General features: G+C 38.5%; 1 protein-coding gene across 1 annotated transcript in view; it reads right to left on the minus strand.

The window, feature by feature from the left end:
* LOC131197754 (homeobox protein Mohawk-like) overlaps positions 1–20742 on the minus strand; it is a 192885-nt gene that overhangs the window by 123685 nt on the left and 48458 nt on the right. Inside the window, exon 17 of the mRNA XM_058182203.1 lies at positions 4164–4278. Within this exon, the coding sequence (XP_058038186.1) occupies positions 4164–4278 (115 nt within the window). The remainder of the gene's footprint in view (positions 1–4163; positions 4279–20742) is intronic.

The raw sequence follows: 20742 nt of genomic DNA on the forward strand, positions 1-20742 counted from the left end.
AATAATATTGTGCGGGATGGTAATAAAGTCTTCCAAAGATGGTTTGTTTTCAAATACGAATCAGAGTATGATAATTACATAAAAATTAAAAAGAGGGACAAATGATGACAACTAGAGATCCACTTACTCCGGTGATTTCCCATAGAGTTATGCACACACTCTAAATTTTTTAAAATACCAAAGAAAATTAATAGGGCAATTATTTTATTAGTTAAGTCATTTGATAAAGGGCAAAAGGAAGCTGTTTTTCTTTTTTTCTGATACTGAGAAAGTATGTCCCTCTGGCATTGCTAGTATCTTCATAGAATCTTTATTCCCTGCTGTCTAAGATAGAGAAGGACAGTATCAGAAATGGCAAAATTCTTATATTAATGGAGAAGCAGCATAGATTTTATTCTCTATTTAGCAGTTGAGGAATATTGGAAAATATAAACTTCATATTCCTTGCTTACTTATTAACTCAGAGCTCTAAAAATAAAGAATATCATACAGAAAGCATGAGGAATACACAGGATACAGAATATACAGAATAACAGAATATACATTTTTAAAAAAAGGGATAAAGAACACAAAAAGGATGAGCTTGAATTGTGTTGCCATAACATCCTTTTTGACCTTATTCAGCCCAACAGTTCATGCTGCTAGCCTTAAAGCAAGTTTTTAAAATAAAAATAAATTTAGTCTTTGCTCATCAAGAAAATAAAATCCTCACATTCCTTTTTGTACTATCTTGGAGCATTTGACTAGAACTCAGATTTAGGTTTCAATAGTCAATAGTCCTATAATGTTTGACACTCAGTGGGCAATAACTATAGAAAGCAAATTGCATATTCCTATGTAAGATTAAAGATAATTCCCAAGTAATAAGATAAACAAACCCAGTGATAAATTCCTGTGTTTCCTAATAGATTTCTGCGAAAAAAACCTCTACCTTAAAAGATACAAATATCATACTCCAGCTTCCATTCCCAAATTCTGGACCTTTCTATAACACGAGGGCAGGGCTGATACATATTGGTATGAGAATTATATGTTCTCTCTTCAGAAGTTAATGAGCTTCAGAGGAAATACAATAAGGCTAAATTTGCTACATTTCCTCTGCAATGTGAGACAGGCAGTTACTTACTGCAAGAACTCCCAATTCATCCCATGTTCAGGGATTTCCACTTCCCTCCTGAACAAAAGAGAGCCAGTTTGGTCTAGTGGTTAAGGCATCAGTTAGAAAGCAGGAGACCATGAGTTCTACTTTAGCCAGCTGGGTGACTGTGGCCAGTCATTCTCTCTCAGCCCAACCCACCTCTCTGAGTTTTTGTTGTGGGGAAAATAGGATGAGGAAGATATGTTGGATATATTTGTCACCTTGGGTTGTTTGTAAAAATAATAAAGGTAGGATACAAATTAATAAATAAAAAAATATAAATAAAATGCCATCGTACCTTTAACTATTTACTGTACTCTGCTTTTCTTCTGCTGGGAGGAGTATATCATCTGTCCTGCCCTCTTCTTCCTCTTCTTTTCTTTAGTCATGTGAAGCAAATGGAATGAAGGAGGAGCAAGGTAAAGGGGCAGCATCAGCTAGCCACTGTTTTCCTACATTGCTGGCCAGCTTATGGAGGTGGGAGGAACATGTAGAGTACCATTCAACAGTGTGTAAACAGCACTGATATTTGGGAAAGAAGCCAATAGCCATTTGAACATACCTTGTCTTTCATCTTCAGCTTAACTCACAACATTACCCTTGTTGACTCTGGCATGGTATTACTTATATTTTGGCTTCCTTTTCCTAACCTTGTTCAGTTTCCTTCATGTGTATCTGGCTTATATTAATTTCTCATCTTCTTTTGTGTCAACACACCCTAACATTTCCATCCTTCCATCCAATTGATGTTTCATTGTGTCTTTCCATCTCCTATTTCTTGGAGGTGGTGCATGTTTTATCAGACTTCTGGTAATTATTCTTATACTAAGCAGCATAACCAATTTCTTCAAGTGTGAATGTCTTTGACTTGCTGCTCATTTCCCTTTTTGCCCTTGCCAAATTTGCTATAGCTTATTTGTATTCAAATACAAATATTTGAATACATAAATATTTTTATCCAGTGTATGGATAAACATATGAATAGATGAATAAAAACTAAATAAACTATTTTCTAATTTAGAAGCATATTCTGAATTTGGTAATCATGAAATTTCAATTTATAAATTAACAGGTTGGTCAAATATTGTTCCCTTGGGGAAATGATAAACTCCCTTATTTTTAAAATTTGTTATATGAATCAGAATTGAATATTTCATATCCAGTTTTATTTTTCAGTTATGTAGTCATGATAGAACTTAGTATAAATAATAACGTGATCAATGCAGGAGAATGATTATAGATGTGACACTCGGATCAAGCATGATTAACAGCTCTATAGACTTAACTCCTATTTAGGACACATTAAAGAAATAACTAAATATTTAATTCATATGCAAATCAAATGCCTCTCATATAAAACATGTGCAAATTCAAAATATAGTTCAGAGGACTCTTAGAACATATGTGACTAATACTATATATCTAATCCATTAAGCAGAATAAGAATATTATTGTATGTATTATGTAATATGTAAGTTTACAGAAAAAAAAGCTGAACGTCAAAGCATACCCATATATCTCCAATATTATGCATAGGAAAAAGTATGTACATATGAAAATACAATATAACCTAGATGATACCAATTCATACTTTTGACATATATATTAGCTCTTTCATTCATTCTTTCATACAATTGATGCTATACTTCTGTATTTCTGCATATAGTACTAATCCATAGAGTGGCTAAGGGATAGAGAACACTAAATGATTGACAACAACAACATTTCTCAAGAAGATAAGATTATCTTCATTCAGTTCTATTTCACCCTTTACATCTATTTTCTTTATTCATTTAATTAGCTAATTCATGCTCTTTACTTCTCTTATATCCAAGACACAATATTCCATGTGCTTTGATTATCACTAGATAGACTTAAAAACCCTAATCCCACGATCCATCATGACTTTAACTGAGATTTTCATGTACCATTTATTAAAATAGTAAAAATATAGATTTAATATCTAGTCTTAATCACACCTGTCCCATATGTAAATTTCCCCACTAAGATAAGGACAATTCTGGTCAGTTTTAGCACATGTAGTTTAGTACATCATTAGTAAACCCAAAGCCTGATTTTATTCCAGATATGTTCATGTTATTCCATGCAAGTTAAAATCCCTAACTCTGGAAGTCAATATGATATTATATGCATCTCACCAACTCAGAGACACAGAGTGTACTGACACAGGATGCAAATAACTTAGCAATAAGGTAAGGTAAAAAAATCAAACTAATGCAAATCTTTAAAGTTTAATTAACCAGCAAAAGATATTTTTAGCTGTTTCATCTAGTGTTGCTAACATTTTAATATTATTCTAGAGAACCTATGATTCAAAAAAACAGCACCTTGGAGAGGGAGGAGAAATCAAATTTATTAAAAATATAACCAAAACACAATAAATAGAACTATAATACTGTGATTGTGTTCATGCAGCCTAAAGTTCCATTTGCCTTTTTGTAACAGCCATACCATATTACTAATTCATATTCTGTTTGTAGTCAGTTCTATGACATTAGTTAGAAATCCTGTTATCAAGCCAGGTATCTCCTATCCTGCATCTGTGCATTGATTTTGTTTCCTAAATTAAAAAGTGAATTTTTCTGGCAAATTATTATACTATTTTTAAGCTATTTCTGTAATTTAATATTATTCTGAATTTTTAATATATTTTTTAAAGATTTTTTTAGATTAGTTATCTTTCCCCTTTTTTACCATCTACACGTTTGATAAAGATCCATTAAGATTATGAACTGAAAAGATTGACAATAGGTGCTGGTTGAGCATCAAGACTTGACTCAATATTTTAATAACTATTTTCAGTTTGATAAGGCACAGTTCATCCTTGCTATGTACCCCTTAATTGTCATATTATTCAGCCAACATTAAGTAACTTGCTAATCAGAATATCACCAGTACATTGTCAAATGCCTTGCTAGGAAATAAGCTAATTTTTTGATTGTTTATTATTTAATTCACAACATTTGATGGTTATTTAGATTATAATTTCAATGTATTTATTTACCTTTGCATTTTCAATACAAGGACAGATAGCCCAGGCTGCACTGGCCTGAACGCCTGGGTGAGGATTTTTCAACAATGACCATAATAAACGAACGCCATCCAAGCGATCAATTATCCTATCAAACAGAAACATGGAAAATATTTAACTGAAAATTAGAAGGTATAAAATACGTGTTTGATTGAGTTGTATCTTATTTATCCAAGTTCAATTTATTCAAGTCTATCATTAAGACTATGGATATTCTTTATGAATACGTTTATTATAGTAATTTTAAAATAGAAATAAACTTTTTTTTAGTAATTGGATGGTTGTATATATATCATTTAGAAATATAATTGTAGCTATTCAAAAATATATACTTTGTATCTGATAAGTAAGAGATACAATTTCATAATATTTTGCCTTAAAAATAATTCCTCAAGAAAATAAAAATAAAATGATACTATATAGTATACTCAAGCCATGTGAGTTTTTAACAAGCTTTATGCAAAGTCAAACCAAAATTCAAACATACTGGTTTCTTTCATAAAGCAATAAATACTTTCCAAAACAAATATTTATGCCAAAAAGCTATGTACTTTATATTGAGTCTATGCTTAATTTATTTAACTTGCTCTATGACATATTTTAAATATCTATGTGCTCACCTAACATTCAGAATGAAAATGGGTCACACTACCACAGTGCACTCTTTGTTGGGTATGAATAACGTACAACTTGTTTCTCATGCTTTCCCTAAGACAAGACTAACACTGAATACTCTGTTATAATTGCTTAAACATACTGTAATCAAAGTATCTTCATGTCTAGCTGAAAAATGAATTATCATCAGAGCATCTTTAAACCATCTGTCTTATGTTTATATATCAATCAGTCTACGGGGATCATAACTTCATATTAAAATCCACAGAGTACTTTAAAATGGAGAGGAAGACCAAACAAAACTTAATATCCTTTACAAACTTAGTTTTGTTCAGGAAGATATGCAAAATTCAAAGCAGATGAGGTGAAGATAAAGAGACTCCAGAACACTTTGATTTATAACCTCATATTTAATTCTAAAGTTTGTCCATGTCTCTAATTGTGAATACATTATTTTGAAAATAAAATAGATATTTTACCTATGTAGAACTCAAATAAGAACATCTAATTTATGTTCATTATGTAAAATGAGTTTGCAAGGAAGGAAAAGCACAAAATCAACCTAGCAGATAATCATACAATTATTATAACCCAGCTAGAATGCTTTAGGAAACACAATTTTGTCTAATGTAACTGCAGTTTTACTTAAATCAATGCAACCTGGTTATATAACTTTGCTTCTAACGTTCAGGTAATTTGGAAAAGACCAATATTAATTTGTTGGAGAGAGCTACTGTCAATTTCAAACATTACATAATGCGGACAAATTTATATTGCCAGCACAGATAATGCAAAAAAAAAAGTTTTGCCTGGAAAATAGAAAATAAAATTTTAGACTAACAAATAATTTAAAAAGTTGATAGAAATAGAATGAAAAGCTATTTAAGAAATATGTGATAGAGCAGGGGTCCTCAAACTTGGCAGCTTTAAGACTTGTAGACTTAAATGCTGACTGGAGAATTCTGGGAGTTGAAGTCCACAAGTCTTAAAGCTGCCAAGTTTAAGACTTTTGTGATAAGAGGATAAATGAGAACAGTAAAATCTAATGAATTCTAAATTCTAGTCCAATATTTGAGATAATTTGGTAATATTTTACAAACATGTATATATTTTGTAACATTTTACAACCAATACACTCTCTCTCCCCGCCCCCACATTCAATAGCATTTAGTTTCAATGTCTGTTTAATTATCTTTTAAACCATCCTACTTCTAAAATCCAGATCTTAGTTTTAGCAGTTTAGAATGAGGCAGCCAAGCCTGACAAGTAATCTGATCAAGATTTCTCAACAAGGCCCTACATGACAGTGGTTTCCAGATATATATATATATGCCTTCTAATCAAAGATCTGCATTATATAAACTGTACCATATTATTTATTTTATTTTATTTTATTTTATTAAATTTCTATACCGCCCTTCTCCCGAAGGACTCAGGGCGGTGTACAGCCAAAATAAAACACGGAATATATACAATTAAAAGAATTTAAAAAGAACTATTACTATGCGGCCGATTATTAAAACATTTAAAAATTTAAAATAATATTAAAACCCCAATTTAAAACAACTATTTATGCCAGTCCTGCTTGAATGAATAAATATGTTTTAAGCTCACGACGAAAGGTCCGAAGATCAGGCACTTGACGTAAGCCAGGGGGGAGTTCGTTCCAGAGTGTTGGTGCTCCCACAGAGAAGGCCCTACTCCTGGGGCCGCCAGCCGACATTGTTTGGCGGACGGCACCCTGAGAAGGCCCTCTCTGTGAGAGCGTACGGGTCGGTGGGAGGCATAAGGTAGCAGCAGGCGGTCTCGTAAGTACCCGGGTCCTAAGCCATGGAGCGCTTTAAAGGTGGTAACCAGAATCTTGAAGCGCACCCGAAAGACCACAGGAAGCCAGTGCAGACTACGGAGCAGTGGTGTTACATGGGAGCCACGAACCGCTCCCGTTACCACTCGCGCAGCTGCATTCTGAACTAACTGCAGCCTCCGGGTGCACCTCAAGGGCAGCCCCATGTAGAGAGCATTGCAATAATCCAGCCGAGACGTAACCAGAGCGTGAGTGACCGTGCATAAGGCATCCCGGTCAAGGAAGGGACGCAACTGGCGAACCAAGCAAACTTGGTAAAAGGCCCTCCTGGTGACGGCCGCCAGATGTTCATCAAAGGACAGCCGACCATCCAGGAGGACGCCCAAGTTGCGAACCACCTCCTTTGGGGCCACTAACTGCTTCAACAGTCAGCTGCGGGTGCAGCTGACTGTACCGGGTGCCGCATCCACAGCCACTCCGTCTTGGAGGGATTGAGCTTGAGTCTGTTTCTCCCCATCCAGACCCGTACGGCTTCCAGGCACCGGGACAGCACTTCGACCGCTTCGTTGGGGTGGTCCGGGGTGGAAAAGTACAGCTGAGTATCATCAGCGTACAGATGATAACTCACCCCGAAACCACTGATGACCTCACCCAGCGGCTTCATGTAGATGTTGAACAGGGTAGGCGAGAGAATCGACCCCTGCGGTACCCCACAAGTGAGGCACCTCGAGGACGACCTCTGCCCCCCTGTCAACACCGTCTGCGACCGGTCGGAGAGATAGGAGGAGAACCACCGATAAACGGTGCCTCCCACTCCCAACCCCTCCAACCGGCGCAGCAAGATACCATGGTCGATGGTATCAAAAGCCGCTGAGAGGTCTAATAGGACCAAGGCAGAGGAACAACCCCTGTCCCTGGCCCTCCAGAGGTCATCCACCAACGCGACCAAAGCCGTCTCCGTGCTGTAACCGGGTCGGAAGCCGGACTGGAACGGGTCTAGATAGACAGCTTCCTCCAGGTGCCGGGGAAGCTGCCATGCAACCATTTTCTACAACCTTCGCAAAAAGGGGAAGGTTGGAGACTGGACGATAATTACCCAAAATAGCTGGGTCCAGGGAAGGCTTCTTCAGGAGAGGTCTCACCACCGCCTCCTTCAAGGCGGTGGGGAAAACCCCTTCAACCAAAGAAGCATTTATAATCCCTGAGCCAGCCTCGTGTCACTTCCTGAGCAGCCAGTACTAACCAGGAAGGGCACGGGTCCAGTAAACACGTAGTTGCATGCAACCTCCCCAGCAACCTGTCCACGTCCTCGAGAGCCACAGAATCAAACTCATCCCAAATAACCTCAACAAGACGAGTCTCTGCCGCCTCGGCTGAATCATCGCAATCATGATCCAAACCATCACGGTTGAACGATTTTATCGTATAGATAACCGTTAAACTCCTCAGCTCGTCCCTGCAGGTCATCCGTCCCTCCTGTTGAAGGAGGGAACGGGTCACCCGAAACAGGGCGGCCGGGCGGTTATCTGCCGATGCAATGAGGGTGGAAACGTAGGAACGTTTCGCCTCCCTCATTGCCACTAGGTAGGTCCTAGTAAAGGACCTCACTAGTGTCCGATCAGCCTCGGGCAGCTGGACCTCAAACACCCTCTAGGCGTCTTCTCCGGCGTTTCATCTCTCCCAGCTCCCCGGAGAACCAGGGAGCCAATTGAGATCTGCGCCGGGTCAGAGGCCGCAAAGGCGCGACACGGTCCAAAGCCCCAGCCGCGGCCCGTTCCCAAGCCGCAACTAGTTCTTCAGTCGTGCCGTGGGTAAGATCCTCAGGAAACGGCCCAAGCTCCGTCAGGAACCTCTCCGGGTCCATCAGGCGCCTGGGACGGAACCAACGCATCGGCTCCGTCTCCCTGCGGTGGTGAGCAGCGGTTCGAAAGTCTAGGCGAAGGAGAAAATGATCTGACCATGACAACGGTTCTTTCACTATATCTCCTAAATCCAGATCATTTACCCACTGACCAGAGATAAAAATCAAATCTAGCCGGTCTCCCCCGATGTGTGTAGGGCCATCAGTTACTTGAATCAGGTCCAAGGCCGTCATGGAGGCCTGGAACTCCTGAACCACTGTTGATGACAAGCCGGCCGATGGCAAGTTGAAATCTCCCAAGACCAAAAGTCTGGGAATCTCAACCGCCACGCCAGCAAGCACCTCCAGTAGTTCAGGTAGGGCTGTGGCCACGCAGCAAGGAGCCAGGTACGTGATCAACAACCCCATCTGATTTCGATGGCCCCACTTCACAAGGAGGGATTCACAGCCAGCTATCTGAGGAACAGTGGACTCCCTCGGCTCCAGACTTTCCCTAATCACAACCGCCACCCCCCCACCCCTACCCTGGGTCCTCGGCTGATGGAATGCACGGAAACCCGGAGGGCACAGTTCAACCAGGGGTACACCCCCTTCTGTGCCCAGCCAGGTCTCCGTAATGCCCATAAAGTCCGCGGACTCCCTCTGAATCAGGTCACAAATCAGGGGAGCCTTATTAACCACGGACCGGGCATTGCAGAGCATCAGCCGTAGACCCAGGCTCTGAGGATCCTGACCATCCAGGGAACGAGTAAGGACTGGGGGGCCGGAGCACGTGATCGCCTTTAAACATATTACCATTTAACAAGGTAAAGATTTACTTTTTTGATTTGATAAAACCTATCCAGTTACAGATTTGAAATAGTCTATTGCTATTGGTACAACATTACATTACTTTTTAAAAAAATTTGAATTTATATCCTGCCCTTCTCCGAAGACTCAGGGCGGCTTACACTGTGTTAAGCAATAGTCTTCATCCATTTGTATATTATATACAAAGTCAACTTTTATTGCCCCCAACAATCTGGGTCCTCATTTTACCTACCTTATAAAGGATGGAAGGCTGAGTCAACCTTGGGCCTGGTGGGACTTGAACTTGCAGTAATTGCAAGCAGCTGTGTTAATAACAGACAGATTTAGTCTGCTGAGCCACCAGAGGCCCCTGGTGGAAGACATTACTCTGTCTTCCTTATCTCCATTGTTTTCTATTCACATTTTCCACTTTCATTATCTGTACAAGTTCATTTGCAATCAGCTTTGAACTACAAGTCCAGCAATTTTGAATAGGATTTGCATCTCACACAACATCTGCTAGTATAAATGGGGCATAGTATCCTCCTCTCAGTGTGACTGTGGGGTCCCACATCAAATTGTAGATCACATTGTGACCTATTGCATGCTTAGGGCACATACGGACCAGTAACTAAGTTTTTAAAAATATAAACAATTCTGCACTTCAATGGTTAGACAGCCTAGACATTGGTATTTAAATATAGTTCTTTTTAGCATTTATATTTTACTGTGTTTTACCATTCTAGGTGAAATGTTAATATATATTGGTACTCCATGTATGATATGCCATACGATAAATAAAAAAGTAATGCAGTCAGGCTAAGTAAGATATCCAGAATCGCTTCTGGTGAACCTAGTTTTCTGCTTCCTACTCATGCCTTATTATTTTAATCATAACACTCTCCTTAAGGTATGATTTACTCTATATCCATTTATTTAGACCTACGTATAGATAAATGGATATAGAGGGTTCTTAAGGGTTTAAGGGTTAATTCATAAGGGTTTCAATTCACAAAGGCAATGGTAAGAACCCACAAGCTTTCAACAGAAAGACTCCTTACAAGAAATGGTTTATACTGGCCTTGCTATTGAGACCAGCAATACAATCCAGATGGTTCAGGATGGAAGCTCAAGCCCTGAATTGTCCAACTGGCCTGTTAGAGATAAACCAATGCTGCAAATAATGTCTTCACCTTGACACTCTTATAACCACTTGCCAGAAACATTGACTCATTTTCTAGTCTGATTATTTGGATGCAGCAGACTCAGTTCACTCTTTGTACTCTAGAGTATGGAACAGTTTTGCTACCTCAGCTGACTCTTGAACTGCTGACTGACCTTGTCATTGGTAAAATCCTTGGCTCTTTGTTACTTGACTAGAAGGAAAGATTGTTGGCTTACCAAACACAGTGGTTCTTCTAAGACAAAATGACAAATTTGCTTGATGGTTTTAAAATGAACTATCTCCTATTTAAGCATCAAGTGACAGGCAAGCTTTTGCTCTATGCTGAAAGCCATAGCAAAATCAAAACATATTTTAATACAAGCCCTATGTTTTCCTGTTGCCCTATAGAATTCTATAGCTATAGAATTTTAATCATGAAGAGACAAATACTATAAAAAGAAATGGACAAAAATATTCTTAGATTGAAAAAAGAAGCTATTTTTAAGGAATTGAAAGATTATTTGTTTTCATTTATTTATGGTCATAGACAAAAAACATTTGAAGAATGTTGGAAAGGAAAGGAAAGGAAAGGAAAGGAAAGGAAAGGAAAGGAAAGGAAAGGAAAGGAAAGGAAAGGACACCCCTTTAGATGGAATCTTGAAGTCTGGATTGTAATAGTCCAATAGTAAGAGTCAAGAACGCCCATTGAAAGTTAGCAAATGATCGTGACTTGTGAACCCACCAGCTTCCCTACTGACGTTCTAGGGAAGCTAACAGGAAAGACTGCAAATGACAATCACATGATCATGGGGTGCATAGCAACCAGTCCTAAGTACAAACAGGTTGCCAAGCGCCCAGATTGCAATCATGTGACCGCAGGAACCTGTTATAACTTTAGGGAAGGATCGTAAGTCCCTTTGTTCAGCATCTCTGTAATTTTGAACTGTCACTGAATGAATGATCATTAAAGGAGTGCTACCAGTAGTTTGACTCTAAAGGATCTATCTCTCTGCTGCTTTCATTTGATCTGATTGTATAACCTGAATACATAGCTATGACAAACAATATCTGTTTACCTTTCCTAAAGAGCTAGAGCTGTTCCTTAATCATATGTACATGATTGAACTCCTAGAACATTATTCTCCAGAATTTGTGCTATTCCCATCAAGAGTAGTTTGATTATTTTCCATTAGTTTTCTATCATCCCCACTGGATGAAGTTGTTTCCAGCTCCAGAAGGGCCATCAATAGTATAATTATCATTCTTCAAGAGAAATCCACTATAATCTCAGAATTGTGTTTTCCCGCCCTTACTTTTGCACACAAGAAAAACCATTAAACAAGAAGAGAAAACAAACTTTTTGAAAAGTAAATCTGGAGGCCAGTCATTCTACAAAACACTAATGGTTTCCTAAAATACTGTGTATGTAAAACAATCTTGGTCACATTGATTACTTTTGCAATTGATACTGGAATATGTCTGCTAGACCCTGATTATTGTTGGTTATGCAATTGCTTTTTTAAACTAATACATGAGCTCATTTAAAAAAAAGGATTGCAGGGTTACATTTGTTTTACTGCCAAAGTAACAGTTCTAAGTGAATCTACAGCAAGCCAGTTTTGTGCTTTAATAATTTGATATTGAATATTTCCAGGATAAACAAGCCTCAGACTTTCTCAAAGACACATGCACACACTCAACATCTGTTTCTTATAGCTATCATCCTTTTTGTTACACCAGTATATGCCAGGACTCTCAAGAAGTCTGACTGCATCTCCTGCCAATTGAGACCACATACACAAATGTAAACAGTGTTATACTGAATATATATTGCGCTCCCTGGTAAGATTACAGGTTTCAAGTCTTAGAAAGCACAATCTCATCTTTTGGAAAACCACAGTTCAACTCTTGTAAACTTAAACAAAAAGTTACAAACTGCTTTGATAAATAGTATTGTAAATCTGAGAGTCAAGCTACATCTGGTTGGTTTTGTGAATCTTAAATTTTAGTGCATAAGACTTACTGATAGAGGGGTTTGAATTTAAATAAAATACAACATAAAATATTTTTTAAAATTTACAATGTAATTGTGCAGGATAGATAAACAAACAGAAACACCCTCAAACAAATACACTGGGGAAAATTTTCTAAGAACACGTTTTACATAGTTTAGACCAGCCTCTAGACTATGGTGACCTGGTACTCACCAAATGCTTTGTACAAAATCTCCCAGATTTTTCAGTCAACTTGGCTAAGAATGCTAGGAGAGATCTGAAGGATGCCAGGTTAAGAGGCTGGTCTCTATAAAAAACTACTTAACGGAGAACTGGGTGAGTTACATAACTTTTATAAATCAAAAGAGCATTCTGTTAAATTAGTAACAACATGCTCTATTGCCTGTGCTCTATTATCAGCCTGAGGTATCTGTGTAGCAAAGATATTGTCATCAGATTCAAGCCTGTATTTTGCATACTGGCATTCAGATAAAGTTGTTATTCTGCTGAAATATTCCAATTAATAGGATTGTGCAAACTATTAGAAGAAAATGTCATTCTACACCTTTTTAAACCCAAAGTATTGAGCTGTCACATCCTACCAGTGACTCATTGTGGCCATTTCCAATTCTCTTTGCATCTTTTGAGCACATACATGTATGCACGTACAACAAATAGTTCCAGATCCAGAATTTGAGACACTTAGGATTTTGAACAACAGGTTTTGGGGATAGAGGTAGTCTTCAATTTACAACCGTTCATTTAGTGACTGTTCAAAGTTATAACAGCACTGAAAAATATGACTTATGACTGTTTATCATAGTTACAACCTTTTCAGCCTCCCGATGATTATTTGATCAAAATTCAGATACTTGGCAAATGGTTCATATTTATGAACTTTGATGTGTCCAGAGTCATGTGATCATCTTTTGCAATCTTCTGACTAGCAAAGCCAAATTAACTTAACAACCAGGTTACTAACTTGTCAACTGCAGTAATTCGCTTAACAACTTTGGGAAGAAAAGTCATAAAATGGGACAAAACACACTTACCAAATGTCTCACTTAATAGCAGAAATTTTGGGCACAATTGTGGTTCGTAAATTGAGGATTACCTGTATTTTGTGAAGTAACATTTCTAAAAGTTTAATATAATCCCATGATTTAAATCCTTCTACTTACACATTTTGACTACTCATTTTAAACATTTCTCCCTTCTCTGCCCTTTTACATTGTCTAGCTTTCAAAATATTTACTCTTGCCTGATCTCTCTTCCAGAAAAATCTTCCTGGTTCTCCAGTTCCTTTTTTAATTCCTCTCCCCTTGGCTTATTTCATCAAACCTTATTATTTTTGTTATTATCTTCTTTTTATCATCTTGCTTCATTTGTCTTCCGTTCCGTTTTTTCATTTACTCTTTCATTTGGCTCCTCCTCTTCCCAGGCGTATTGATCACTCATTGTCTTTTGTATTACATTTTCCAGCTTTTTATCTATGCTCTCGGTTTGGTTCATCAGTATCTCTCTTATACTTTGAATTATCGACACCATCTTTTCCCAAATTCCACTCATTTCTTCTTAATGAAGCATTTCTTTATATTTTATGGTGTTCCTGTTTTGTCCAATAATCCAAAAACCATATATTCAAGCCTAAAGTCACTTCTCAAAAAATTTAGTATTTTTAATTCTTTGTATCCCACAATTGATCAACCTATTCTTCTGGATAGTCTCATAGGTTTTCAGAACCTCCTTAAGTCACTCTACATCTTATGTTGTAATCTTCAGGGCTCATTTTAATAATAATGTCTTTTTTACTCTCCCATTTAAGACTCTAGTAATCAAGTATTTCCAAGATTTTGGGAATGTGTTATACTTCCTTTCATCAGCAGGTGGCACTTTTAGATTAGATTTCAATGTTAACCAATTTTTCCAGTTTTCCACAATATAAAAATAATGTTTTTTAAGTAGATAATTCCAGTATTCAAAGTGCCTATCCAAAGCAACGCCTGACCACTAATTTTTTTTGCCTTTTTCCCTTTAATTCTTGTGCCTTCAGTTTTGAAATTTTCCTCAGAGTGTTGTCACTGCTGCTTTTAAAAATAGTTATGAGCCTCTCTTTTCCTGGATATTCTTTTGGGGTTAAAATTTGAATAAACAGGATTCTTCTCATCCAATTACAGACAGTGTTCACCAACTCCATTCCAGCACAATTCTTAGATATTCCTTGGCTGTCCCACCTTTGTGGCAGCCATCTTAGACTGCCTCTTCTCCTCGCCATGGCATAGAGGGAAAAAAGTTCTGGGGTTCAGCAGGAGAGTTGCAATCTGTCCTGTGACCTCTCAGAGCACCCCTCCTTAGCTTCGCTGCCCCTACAAAGCAGCTTTGGCACCTTCTGGAGCCCACAAACAGGGAGAAGTCAGCACAGAGAGCTCCGGTTCTTGTGACTGGTAGTGCCACAATGTCAGTCGGAACTCCCCTTCTTAAAATCCTTCCTAAATTAAAACTGGAAAGTTAATAAATCCAGAAAGAAATGTGACAAGCTATGGCTTGTTTCACATATTGTACTAAGAAATAATATTCCTTTTTTTCAGACCATACGGGTCTGGATGGGGAGGAACAGGCTTCATTTCAGACCGTACGGGTCTGGATGGGGAGGAACAGGCTTCATTTCAGACCGTACGGGTCTGGATGGGGAGGAACAGGCTTCAGCTCAACCCCTTGAAGACCGAGTGGCTGTGGATGCCGGCTTCCCGGTACAGCCAGCTTACTCTATTACTGACTGTTGGGGGCGAGTCGTTGGCCCCCATGGAGAGGGCGTGCAACTTAGGCGTCCTCCTGGATGCACGGCTGTCTCTAGAAGACCATTTGATGGCCGTCGCCAGGTGGGCTTTTTATCAGGTTCACCTGATTTGCCAGTTGCGCCCCTTTCTAGACCGCGTTTCTCTGTGCACAGTCACCCATGCCCTCGTTACATCCCGCCTGGACTACTGCAATGCTCTCTACATGGGGCTCCCCTTGAAGAGCACCCGAAAGCTCCAACTGGTCCAGAATGCGGCCACGCGGGTGATAGAGGGAGCACCTCGTGGCTCCCATATAACACCTCTCTCCCTGCACTGGCTCCTGGTGGTCTTTCGGGTGCAATTCAAGGTGTTGGTTACCACCTTTAAAGTGCTCCATGGCTTAGGACTGGGCTATTTACGGGACCACCTACTGCCACAGCCTCCCACCAACCTGTGCGCTCCCACAGGGAGGGCCTCCTTGGGGTGCCATCGGTTAAACAATGTCGACTGGTGACCCCCAGGGGGAGGGACTTCTCTGTGGGGCTCCTGCCCTCTGGAATGAGCTGCCTCCGGGGCTTCGCCAACTCCCCGACCTTCGGACCTTCCACCGTGAGCTGAAGACTTTTTTATTCCATCGATCTGGGCTAGCCTGAATAAGTAATTTTAAATGGGATTTTAGTTTTTATTATTGTTAGTTTTAGTACTTTGGCCACTATTTATATAAATTTTATTCTGTTTTTAATTTGCATTTATTGTATTTTTAATTGGCTGTGAACCGCCCTGAGTCTTTCGGGAGAAGGGCGGTATACAAATGTAATTATAAATAAATAAATAAATAAATAAATTTGGCTTAGTGCAATGTTTGAAACCTGTCATGAATTGTTTATTACATACCATATTATCAGGGGTGAAATCTAAAAATTTTCCCTACCGGTTCTGTGGGTGTGGCTTAATTGGTGGGCGTGGCTTGGTGGTCAGATGGATGGATGGGCGTGGCCAATAACAATAAATAATAAAAATAATTAACAAAGTATAAAAAACAATAAGAGGTACCAAAAACCAACTTTCACACTTTACACACACACAACACAACACAACACAACTGACTCACACACAATGTAAAAGCAGCTGCACTTCACACTTCACAGAGCCACAAAAAGCTCAAAAATCAACTTTCACACTTTACACACACACACACACACACACACACACACACACACACACAAAATGCCACATACAGCTTTCTGAGATTTTGTGTGTTTGTGTAATTAGAGTGAAACACTACAGGAACACACCAAATCTCAGAAAGCTGTACAAATATTTTATTTTATTATTTTATTTTATTTTATTGTGGACTTGAAATCCCAGAGTTCCTCAGCCAGTCAAGCCAGCCAGTTGATCACTGAGGAAATAGATTAGCTAAGCAATTGATTCTGTCTGGCTGAAAGTGAAACTGCTTTTGGGCTGGAAAAAGAGCCATGCGTTCATCAGTAATCGGGTAAGTGTCTTAGAATCACTACTCTTACTTGTAGAAAACATGTTTTCTACAAGTAAGAGTAAGAGTACAAGTAAGGTTCTGCTGATTAGGAACTCAGGTGAGATCGCCTTTTTTTTAAAAAAAGTTTAAAGTCTCTGCCGATCTCAGCTGAGGGGCGGGATCCTCAAAGGCTTTTTTTTACTTTTAAAGGCATGTTTCGGCTGAAGCAAAACCAGCTTTTAAAAGTAAAAAAAAAACCACCTCTGCAGATGGTGCGGCTCAGCAGAGGCGGGGGGGCTGGGGCCAGGGATTTTTGCTACCGGTCCTCCGAACCAGCATCGCTACCGGATCGCGCGAGCCGGTCGGATCCAGGAGCATTTCATCCCTGCATGTTATGTGAATTATTATTGGTTCGTCGTATAGTCAGCTAGATTTTTAGACTAGATTTTGAAGCAATCAGTGGTGGCAGTGGCAATCGGCGGCGGTGATGGGTGATGGTAGTGATCAGCAGCAGCAATGATCAGTGGCAATGGTAATCCTGCTGCCTAGAACAGCTGATTGGCGGTATTCCAGGAGGCTGATCCAACCATCAATCAACTGCTCAGCAGCTAAAGCTCCAGTGTACTCCGGCGGTGGCAGCACTCAGCTCAGTTGACCGGTGGTGGTCGCAATGGAGAGGAGCCCTGACAAGCCATCTGCTGGGGCTGCAATAACATGCTGAAGCTGATCAGGCTGTTTGTTGCAAGGACGCTAACCAGATGAATTGATGATTGATGCTGGGAGGCAGAGGCAGATTTTTTTTTCTTGTTTTCCTCCTCTAGAGCTAATGTGCGTCTTATGGTCCAGTGTGTCTTATAGTGCGAAAAATATTGCAGCTTCATCATTTTCTATGATTTTTTCTATTTTATGATGCCACTAGTTCTTGCTTGCAGGCTAATACTTTGTGATTTCCAACTCTGTCTTCTAATCTACTATCTTCTGGTATTGCCACATCAATTACCCATCCTGTTTTTCTTTTCAACTACAATTAAATACAGCTATGAGCCAAGACTTTATCATTTTGTATTAAAAAATCCCACAAAACTGTAACTTGCTCATTTCTGAATACTTTTTCAACTCTATGTTTACACCAATTTTTCATTACTGAAATATAATTTTTATAGATGTTCCGGTAAATCCTGGTGGCTGTCTTATATTGTTATTTATAATCACTTTCTGTGATCCTCTTGCATAATCTAAGCAAATAGTGCAATATTTCTTCTTATTTTTTTGCAGAATCGGTACCTTGAATTGTTTGATGATTTTCCAGTTCTGGCTTTGATTGCATTAGTTTGAATAGCCTGAACAAATAGCAAAATCAAGTCTTCAGTTTCTTTTCTTTCTTTCTTTTTTATGTTTCAGTTGTAAGCCATTACCAACTTTTATCTTTATCTGCTTTTCCTTTATTCTTTTTTAGAAACTGATCACATAATATTTTTCCTTGCCAGCATTCTATTTGTGGTTTTATTATTTTATTTTGAAATTCATATTTTGTTTCTTGCACATTTAGTAAATTTCAATTTTTGAATCTTGTTCTGAACTGTTTTTATGTAAAAGCCAATGCATGTATTTCTTCTGGAGAGATAGTTTAATTTGAAGTAAACCTCTGCCTCCACTGCTGCAGGATAGATATATCAATCAATATAACTCCCTTTTTACACCCTGTAATCCCTTAAGTTAGAGTCAGAGATACTGGATGGATCTGAGCATTTACTGGCCAGATGCCCTTCCTGATGCCATGTGGAGTTAACAGCAGATACTTTTTTTTTATTTGCACCCTAGGAAAGAAATATCTGCTATTATCTAGGCTTGAACTCTCAACCTTCCAAATGTGAGTCTTCACCACTAGGCCACCATGCCATTCATATCAATCAATATAACTACAGGGATATAATGCATAGTGAATAATCATTAACTTTCTTGTTTTGTGGTTCAAACTGTCCAGTTCAGCTTGTCCTCATTAATGATTCCAGCTTTGATTACTTTGATGGTATTAGTGGTATTAGTGGTATTAGTATTTCCACCATTCATATTTTTTTCTTTTCTCACTCTTTGGGTGTATTCTTTATTAATCATAATTTTAATTTATCTATGCTTGGTGTTATCCAACTGTAAAATGCCCAGATACTTGGAGGCTTCATCTGATGGCTTCTAATGTTTTGGACATTCAGCATTTCAAATCCATTACTGTTTGTGATTTTATCCTGATTTATTGTTGTTGTAGTACATTTCTCTAAGCCAAATGATTGTTGTTGTTGATGTTGTTGTTGCATATTTACCATATATTAACACAAGATACCTAGACACAGACTGATACTAAAAAACACCCTTTGTGTCAGTATAGTAATAAAACTTAAATAATATATTAGCAGAATGAAATAAATTATATTTGCCTTTAACCAGAAGGATAATGAAGAGCCAGGCACACCCTTTGGGAAGCCATTTCAAACTGAAGGAATACCACCAAGAAGGCCTACTTCTTGATAACCATTTGCTACATCATAGCATGAGAGAGAATCTGGAGTAGGGCCTCTGAGAACATGCTAAACATAGCTAACTCAACACTCTTGATGACACAAACTATACTTAGAAGGATGTTTGAACATTCTCTTTGTATGTTCTTTGCTGTACCTTTTGTTTAAAGTTTCAGCTATCATTAGAGGTGGGTGGGGGGAAGTAGCATTCAGCAATGTTCTTGCACTGAAGAATCAAATTAGAAGAACAAAATAAACTAAGGAGTGATGCATACTTTAACTCAAGAATCATTTGATTCCACTCAAATGTTCAACAGTTCCTTTCCTTTCCTTTAAATAAATTGATATCTTTCAGATCACAATTTTAGATATTTATTTGGTTTCACCACCATGCTTTAACATTCTTTTGATTCACTACTAAAATTCTTATGCCTATAACCCAGTGGTGATGGGCATGGCTTGGCTTGGTGGGTGTGTCATGTGACTGGGTGGGCATGGCTATGTGACTTGGGGATCAAAAGACAGAAACTCACTAACGATGTCCTGCTGGAGCAGGGTTGGACTAGATGACCTTCAAGTCCCTTCCAGCCCTGGATTATCCTCTGAAGCTGTGTCTAGTGCCAGGTTTGTAGTCCTTCTTTTCTCTCCTTTTTGCTCTCTCTCTCTCTCTCTCAAACGAATCCCCCCCCCATTTTTTGCCTACACCTCCCATTTTTTGCCTAGCAAGCTTCAGCTTTTTTACCTTTTAAAAAATGCTTTTAAAAGTAAAAAAAAAGCCTCTGACAACTAGGTACCTCAACTGGGATCATCAGAGCCTTATTTTAATCCTTTAAAAGCATTTTTTACAATTTCTTCGGTGAAGAGATTGTTAAAAAATGTTTTTAAAAGTAAAAAAAAAAAGTCTCTGATGATCACGTGGCTCAGCTGGGCATGGGAGGGGCAGGGATTTTTGCTATCGGTTCTCCAAACCACCCACCACCATTGCTACCAGATTGGCTGATCTGGTCCAAACTGGGAGCATTTCACCCCTGCTATAACTTTTAACTGGGCAAACAGTATATCATGGGGCAAAACATTTTTGACCAAGGCACCTCAAATGTGTCCAAAATCCAGAACCCCCAACTCCTGCAGAGTTGTAATATTGCAAATTTTATAAAATATTTCATGACATTAAATTTATCATAAACATTTTATGATGTAATTCAAAATATCATTTAAAAATCCTGGAGTCAACTCCTGAAGTATGAGTATCCTATACAGTTCAACATAAGCTATTTTCAAGATCTATATATCTCTCAATATCTTCCAGAATGTTTAAGAACTTTTTCAGAGAAGGCAGTACATTAGAAGCACTGCCATTGTTGAAGATATTGAGGAACTAGATAAGAAAATATTTCTGAAATGATGATCAAGCAGGTCATGTGTTGTCTAGACTAGTAAAAAACTGGAGACAAAAGCAAAAACCTCCAAGCAGTGTGTTATGGCTTAATGCTCTGCAATATGTTGTTTGGATTCCATTGTCAATTTATGGCTCTATCACCAGTATTCAGTTAATAC

This window comes from Ahaetulla prasina, chromosome 4 (genome assembly GCF_028640845.1).
Source record: "Ahaetulla prasina isolate Xishuangbanna chromosome 4, ASM2864084v1, whole genome shotgun sequence".
Lineage (NCBI taxonomy): Eukaryota > Metazoa > Chordata > Lepidosauria > Squamata > Colubridae > Ahaetulla > Ahaetulla prasina.